This window comes from Trichechus manatus, unplaced genomic scaffold, assembly GCF_000243295.1.
Source record: "Trichechus manatus latirostris isolate Lorelei unplaced genomic scaffold, TriManLat1.0 scaffold00207, whole genome shotgun sequence".
In the NCBI taxonomy this organism is placed as follows: domain Eukaryota; kingdom Metazoa; phylum Chordata; class Mammalia; order Sirenia; family Trichechidae; genus Trichechus; species Trichechus manatus.
The window spans coordinates 2,857,707-2,865,641 of NW_004444143.1; the positions used below are offsets into that span (position 1 = coordinate 2,857,707).

At 57.2% G+C, this 7,935-nt stretch overlaps 1 protein-coding gene across 1 annotated transcript in view; it reads left to right on the plus strand.

Moving 5' to 3' along the window:
• Window positions 1-7,935, plus strand: part of CATSPERG (cation channel sperm associated auxiliary subunit gamma) — a 43,684-nt gene that overhangs the window by 32,881 nt on the left and 2,868 nt on the right. Inside the window, exons 13-23 of the mRNA XM_023742306.1 lie at window positions 517-675; window positions 760-872; window positions 1,655-1,868; window positions 2,434-2,496; window positions 2,591-2,789; window positions 2,935-3,053; window positions 3,235-3,315; window positions 3,404-3,460; window positions 6,978-7,134; window positions 7,563-7,626; window positions 7,720-7,815. Coding sequence (XP_023598074.1) covers window positions 517-675; window positions 760-872; window positions 1,655-1,868; window positions 2,434-2,496; window positions 2,591-2,789; window positions 2,935-3,053; window positions 3,235-3,315; window positions 3,404-3,460; window positions 6,978-7,134; window positions 7,563-7,626; window positions 7,720-7,815 — 1,322 coding nt within the window. The remainder of the gene's footprint in view (window positions 1-516; window positions 676-759; window positions 873-1,654; window positions 1,869-2,433; window positions 2,497-2,590; window positions 2,790-2,934; window positions 3,054-3,234; window positions 3,316-3,403; window positions 3,461-6,977; window positions 7,135-7,562; window positions 7,627-7,719; window positions 7,816-7,935) is intronic.

Consider the following 7,935-nt stretch of genomic DNA (forward strand, 5'->3'; position numbering starts at 1 on the left):
AGGGAGAGGGAGGGAGGGAGGGAGAGAGAGAGAGAGGGAGGGCTTCATGGAGGGGATCCCTGAGGCTGAAGCTCAAGAGGGAGGTGAGGTCTAGAGTCAGATGTGGGGGGAGGGTGTGGGCATCAGTGCAGAGGTGGGAAACTGAGGCCAAGGAGATGGGGAGACCCTGGAGGGTGCAGGGAGTAAGGAGAAAGGGGGAAGGGAAAGCCTTTAGCGGGTGTATATGTTAGGAACGCTTAGGTTACAAGCAGCAGAAACCCCCACTCAGACGAAAACGTTGAAGATACGTATTATGGAGGCGGGGGCTGGAACCAGAGGTGGCAAGGCTTCTGTGAAGTAGAGATGACACCGCCCAGAGCGGGCATGCGGGCCCACATGGTACTGGCTGGGGTCGGAGGCCCCCGTGCCCCTTGCACGCACGCGCGCACGCGCACACGCGCACACACGCACACACGCACACACGCACACACGCACACACGCACACACACACACACACACCCGGCTGCCCGTCCTCAGATCTGGTACCTCCTGGAGGGCAGCTACAACGTGTACAAGCTGTTCCCGTCCGTGGGCTGGGAGGTGCTTGTCAGCCTGCAGGTGATGCACCAGTCATCTCTGTACACCACCAGTGAGACCATGGTCACCCTCTTCTACGAGCAGAGCAAACTGTACCAGGTGCCAGCTGGAGGACCCGGGGGGACGGGGGTGTGCCACACGGTGGCTGACGCCAGCTCACCTGGCCCTGCCTTCCCGCGGCAGCTGGTGTACCTTCTGAAAGGCCGGGAGAGCCGGCTGGTCAAGAGGCTCGTGCCTGTGGAGCAGCTCCTAGTCTACCAGAAGCTCAAAAACAGCTATGTCTTGGAGAGCCAAAGGTGAGAAGACACTGGACCATGGCCGTGGTCAGAGAGCCCCAGGCGCTGCCCTCAGGAAGCTTCCATTCCCGTAGGGGAGACCGAGCCCTCCCCAGTCACAGCCCCAGGGCCATGGTGGAAACCACTCAGTGCCCAAAAGCTCAGAGGAGGGGCCTGAGCCAACCTGCAGGGAGGCGCAGTAGGGAAGGCTTCATGGGGGAGGAATGCCTGAGCTGTGACCTAAAGGATGGGAACGAATTAGCCAGCTGATAAGGTGGGGGAGGGTGTGCCAGATACCGGGGAACCGCATGTGCAAAGGCCTTGAGGAGGGGCTCTTCAGTGTGCCTCAACTGGAAGTACAGTGCAGACGGAGCACAGTGATGATGAGAGAGGGGACACAGGCTGGTGGTCATAGGGAGGAGCTGGGACTTCATCTAGAGGGTCCTGGAGAGCAACAAATGGCACTAAAGGGAGGGACGACATGGTCAGGCTTCACCGTGTTGACGATGAACCCTCTGCTTACCTGAGTGCGCGGGTGGAGTAGAGGCTTAGGGGTCGGAGTAGCAGGCCATTGGGGACTGGGGTGAGGGGGTGTCTAGGAAGAGGTGCAGGACTCTGGCGTGGGGGACTGAAGGACGTCTAGGGGGTTGTGTCCAGAGGCCTCTGGGCACCAGCCGCTGAAGCTCGGGAGATGAGAGTTAGCTTTGGGGAGTCGGCAGCGCAGAGGCGGGAAACCGGGCTGCGAAGCGCCTGGTGCCCCGGGCTCTGAGAGTCAGCCGCCGTCCCCCACTGCCGCCGGCCAGGAACTTCTTGACGCCCACCTTCACCAACTTCTGCCCCTTCACGGTGATGCGCCTGCAGGACCTCCCCGACCCGCAGAGATACACGCGCCAGGAACGCTACCGGGCGCTGCCACCGCGCGTCGTGGAGCCCTCGGGCTTCCACAATGAGCACTCGCTCGCTATCTACCAGGGCCTCGTCTACTACCTGCTCTGGCTGCACTCCAAGTACGACAAGGTGGGCGCCCGAGCCAGGACCCAGGGGAAGTCGGCGAAGAGGGTCGGGCCTGTCCGGGGGTGGTGTTCGGAGAGCGAGTGTGGAGGGTGAGTCAGCGGAGCAGGACTGGAGTGTGCGAGGCCACGGAGGGGAAGGGGGCATGGGCTGGAGGCGCGGCCTGGCTTGAGCGCGGCCTTAAAGACATGGCGAACCGTGGTGGCGCCATGGTTAAAGCGCTCCGCTGCTAACCGAAAGGTCGGCAGTTCAAACCCACCAGCGGCTCGGTGGGAGAAGGACGTAACAGTCTGCCTTCTTAAAGATTACAGCCTTGGAAACCCTATGGAGCTGTTCTACTCTGTCCTATGGAGTCGAACTCGACTCCATGGCAACGGGTTTGGGGATTTGAAGAGATGGCTTTAGGCTGTGGCCGGGCTGCTTTGGGGCTGGATGCAGGGCTTGGGGACCGGCCTGGGTATGTCGTGCCCGATTTGGGTTAGGGGCTGAAACTGAGGCTAGGCGGGGATCAGGGAAAGGCTCCTGCCTGGTGACGTGGTCCACACTTCACGGTGTCCGGCGGTCCCTGCAGCCATATGCGGACCCAGTGCACGACCCCACCTGGCGCTGGTGGAAGAACAAGAAACAAGACCAGGTGCGTGGAGAGTGTTGGGAGTCGAGAGGGTGAGGGGGCGCCGAGGTACCCGGCGGTGACTTGCCGGCGCATCCCGTTCCCCCCCACCCCCCAGAGTTACTACTTCTACCTGGCGAGCAACCCGCGGAGCACAGGTGGCGCGTACATTGAGATGGACAGCTATGAAAAGATCTACGACCTCAAGGCCGAGGCCGAGCTGCCCGAGCGCATTTTCCTAGACAAGGGCTCCACCTACAGTTTCTCGGTCTTCCTCACTGCCCGGGGGCACGCCTTCAGCATCAATCAGATGTTGGGTCTGTGGGCGGGGCCTGAAGGGAGCCCCAGGGGCAGGGCGAGGGCTGCCTGGAGGCTGCGAGTTCTGGAGGGCTTGGGTCTGGGACCTGGGCACTGCCCGAGGGGCAGAGCTTGAGCCTTAACCACTCCCTCTGCCCGGAGCAGGCTCCCCCTTCCTTCTGGATAGCCATTTGGGCCTGGGAGTGGTACTGGCCGACCCCGCCTGCCTCGAGGTGATGGTGTCACAGAGCATCCTTGTTAATCGCAACTCTGCGTCCTTCCGGGTGAGACCCGCGGGGAGGGGCTGCCGAGATGGGGCGGGGCTTCCAGAGTGGTGAGGACTGTGAGTCTGCTCCCTGAGAGGAGGAAATGGAAGCCCACTGTCCCCCTCCTGCACCCACTGTGGTTCCTGTGAACCAGCTAGCTCCTTTACCCCACCATTTCTGCCCCACCCCCTGCCCCCAGGTTATGCTCAAAGATACAAGCGTCTGCTTTGCCCAGGGCATCAGTGGGCACCATCTCAAGAGGACCTCGATGCTGGTCAAGGTGCGACCCAAGTCTGGAGGGGAGGGACGTGGGATTAGGGGAAAGATGGGGCCTACGGGACCATCATCTCCCCCTCTCCTCCCCGCAGGTGGTGGGCTCGGCCGGGCACTGTTTCCGGAACACCCATCAGGGGCCGCGCATGCAAGTACTGGAGCTTGGGGTGCTGGGCCCTGTGCTGGGAGGGAGGGATGTAGACAGCCGGGTCTCCACAGGGCTGAAAAGTCATTTAAAGACTGAGGGGCCTGCTTGCCGAGTGCCCACCCTGGGGATCCCACTAACGCATTCCTGGTCTTCTTCTCTCATTCATTGTCTTCACTCCCCCCCCCCGCCCCCACTCCTTTCATCCATTAATGTTCTCACGCAGGGCTGCCTTTCCAGCTGTGTTGTAGGGTGCACACCAGCTCCTCTGCTGTCCTGGCACTCCTGCAGGGGGAGGTCAGTGCCACGCGGGCCAGCTGGGCCCTGCTTTCACACCTTGCTCTCCATTTGTCGGCTCAGAGGATTCTTTTGTTCACTCCTTTGGGTCCTTGGTTCTTCACTTGCCCACACATGCAATACCCCCTTGCAAACACTGAGGCTCAGAGAGGTGCAGGCATCCACTCAGAGTAACCCAGGGAGCTAGTAAGTGGTAGAGGAGAGAACAGACCCAGAGACCTTGCTGTCACCTTCAACCCTGCCCCACCCTCCCACAGCCAGGCCCTGATGCTCCTCCCTTCTGGCTTGGAATGACCATGACCAGCAAAAAGGGGGTTGTACAGCCCCACCTCCTTAGGGTACATGAGGTAATCCAGGTCAAGTGCACTGAAGAACGCCTGACCTCAAGCGTGCAATCAGTGCTTCCTGTGATCCTTGATGATAATCCTTATTTTACTCTCTCATAACCCCAGGAGGTCGGAGCTAACATCCCCATTCTTAGCATTTTACCCCAGACTCAGCAGACCCCTTCTGGAAAATTAACCTGCCGCTCAAAGTTGTTGTAGATTTGTCTGTTATAACAAAAGATTGGAACTAACCTAAATGTCCATCAACAGGGGAGTGGTTCAATAAATCATACTATGCAGCGGTAAAAAAGAGAACAAAGGGAATTTCCACATACCAATCTGGAATGACATCCAAAGTGTGTTTTATTGTCAAGAGGCAAATGAGAACATATATTCATGTTTGTTTTTATTTGCAAACACTTTTATCTGGAAACACATATAAGAAAGTGTAACAGTGGTTCCCTGCTTTGGAAAATAGGGGAGATGCTGGACAGTGGGGGATGGAAGTGAGATTTTACATATTTATCTTCATACATACACATACACTCCTTCCCTGGTTGGCACGCAGTCGGTTAAGTGCTTGACTGCTAGTCAAAATGTCGGTGGTTCAAACCTACCTAGAAGCGCCTGGGAAGATAGGCCTGGCCATCTACTTCTGAAAGTTCGCAATCTTGAAAACCTCGTGAGCAGTTCTGCCCCGCGCACATGGGGTCGCCGCCAGTCAGAATCGACTGGGCGGCAACTAACAACAATAATATATACATGTATTTTTTGAACTACGAGCCCATATTTTAAGTTTTAAAAAACGCCAATGAATTTTTTTTTTTTAATCTTCATTTTACAGACAAGGAAACAGGTGGTGGGGAAGGTGGGGTGTAGTGTGAGCTTTTGTTTCTTCGTATTCCCAGGCTGGGGCCTTCCAGGTTTCTCATGCCTCTCTTTCCCCAACACCTCATCAGGAGATCAAGCGGCATGTGCGTTCAGAAGGTTTAGAGCCTCTCCCTGGCTCCCCATCCTGGAAAAAATGGAAATCGGAACTAACTACACACAGTGGGTTCTCCACCAGTAAATGTTTTGGATGAAAGAAACCAAAAAAGACCAAACCCCTTGCTGTTGAGTCGATTCCGACTCATAGTGACCCTATAGGACAGAGTACAACTGCCCCCACAGGGTTTCCAAAGAGCACCTGGTGGATTTGAACTGCTGACCTTTTGGTGAGCAGCCATAGCGCTTAACCACTACACCACCAGGGTTTCCGAATGAAAGAAGGAAGAAACTCATTTACACAGAATAGGTGCTCAGTCAGTTTGGGTTGGACGGGCTGAGGCTTTGGGGCTTCTCTGGGGCCTGGGACCAAGCCCATAGACCAGGAATACATTTACCTCCCTGAGTATGCAGCTTATTTACTCACTCAACTGAAATTTAGTGAGTGCCTACTACGTGCCAACAGTGTTTTAGGTGGGGCTGATGTCCCAGTGGGGGAGATAGACAATAAGCAAGATAAAACATTGTATGTTTAAGAGGTGAGATGGCCTAGGAGAAAAATAAAGCAGGCAAGGGACATGGGGGAGGCTGCCATTTTCAGTAGGGTGGTCGGGGAAGGCCTGGCCCGAGAGGAAACGTCAGAGCAGAAACTTCAAGGAGAGGAAGAAGTGCGCAGTAAAGGCCTGCCCGGCAAACGGAGCAGATGACAGCATGGCCTTGGGGCAAGAGCATGTCTCCTGTATAAAACTAAAGGAACAGTGAGCATCAGGGTGAGCAAGGTGGAAGTGGAGAGAGATGAGGTCAGATGTGGGGGCTGTGGTGAGTGAGATGGAGCAGGGCGTGATTGGGCAGAGGTGTTTATAGGGTTCCTCTGGCTTCCTTTGGGGGAACAGACTGGAGTGCGGGCCTGGAGCAGGGAGACCAGGCAGGAGACAGGGTTAGACAGTAGCAGGGTGGGGGCAGAGAGGTTGGGGAACGGGTGGGTTCCAGGTCTGCTTTGTAGACTTGAGACAACAGGATGTGCCGATGGCCTGCATGTGGGTGTGAGAGAAAGAGAGGCTTCAAGGATGTGGTCGGGGATTGTGGCCTGAATGGCCAGAGGGATGGAGAGGCCCTGCACAGAGATGGGGAAGACGGGGGTTCTGAACAGACTGAGGAGCCCGGCAGACCTCTCTGTGAGGGAGAGGCTGATAAGAGGTCAAAGCCTGGCTCGGGAAGTGCTTAGCTCTGGCCACTGACCCTTTTCCCCAGCCTCCATGAAGCCCAGGTCACGGTGTCCGGATGCCCATGACCGCTTGACAATTGGGTGAAACTCTCAGGTCCTGCCCCCTAAGTAGGCCCAGGGGCTTTTAATTCTGAAGACAGTGCCTTTCCTCATATATCCCACGTGCCCACGGGTCTGTTCTTCAAGAATTCAGGCCTAGCTTCAGGTCTATAAAGCTCCGACCAGGAGTTGGCCATCCATAGCTGTAGATGTTGGTGGTTGTATGTGCTCTCGTCTGGGGACAGCAGGCGCCAACCTGCCTCAGCTCCAGTCCTAGCTCTACCGCTTACCAGCTGTGTGGCTTTGGGTAATTAATCAGCTGCTTGACCTCTCTGGGCCTCACTTTCACCACCTCTAGAATGAGGATATTAATAGTGTCTACCATGCAGGGCTAGTTTGAGGATGAAATGAGCTTGAATATGTATAGCAGTTAGAAACCTCTCAGCCCCCTGCACACGATATAAGCTATACAAGTGTTTGCAGTTATCAAAAGTTATTTAAATGATAAAAATGATCATATTGCCCTCGGCGGTGAGGGTGAGCCGGCCAGGTGATGGGGGTTGTGGGGTGTCCGGGGAACCTCCCCCAGTCTGGCGGGGCCTGAGGACACCATGTACATCCCCCAGCGCTACGCTTTTCCTCCTTCCGCTCAGGGCAACCTGATGGTGCCAGTGCTTATCGGCTGCCCGCCGGGCAAGCGCCTGGCCTTCGACATCACCTTCACGTTGAACTACAACCGCGTGGTGAATAAACACTACTTCGACTGCGTGCAGGTGGACCCCGAGATGCCCTGCTTCCTCTTCCGCGACAGTGCGAATCCCGCCCGCCCTCGGCATGCTTCGCTGTCCTCTAGCCCCTACCACCTGTGGCCACCTCCCTGCCCGTGCCCTTCCTTTCCCGCTCCCTCAGGTCCAGCTCTCCTCTCCTCCCCTCCTTCCGATCATCTCAGTCTTTCCCACGGCGCCCCCTCCCTTCCCCCTCCTCTCTGCCTCCCGTCCGCTTTCTCCCCCACCTCTGCGTCATCTTTCCTTTCCCTCCTCCCATTTCTCCCCGCTGTCTCCCACCATCCCTCCCTCCCTCCTTTCCTCCCACTGCTCTGTCCCTCCTCCCTTCCTTTCCCACCGTCCTTTGCTACGTCCCTATTTCCCACCCATCTCTCCTTCCTCCCTTCCCCGTCCTTCGCTTCTCCGGCCAAACTAATGCCTTCTCCTCTGTGTGAAACCTCTCCTACCCCTCAGTCTTGTACCCCTTCTTCTTGATCCAAGATTTGGTGACGGGAGACTCCGGCAGTTTTCAGGGCAGGTAAGGGCACGGCCAGCCTTGTCTAGGCGGCGGGGTAGGGGAACGCAGGATTCAGGACCTCCGGCCGATCCATGTGCATCTCTGCCCCGGCAGATACGTGCTGAAGGTGGTGGGCGGCGGGCCCACCCTGGACACCATCAGGGACTACAGCCAGGAGGAAATCTACCGCTACAACAACCCCCTGGACAAGTAATCCCCGTGGGGCCACGCCCATAACCGGCCTGCCTTCCCCTGCAGGCGCCTTCCGCAGACCTCCCCATCCTGCAAATCCCACCGCACAGCCCTATCTCAGGCCGCGCCCATGCCGCG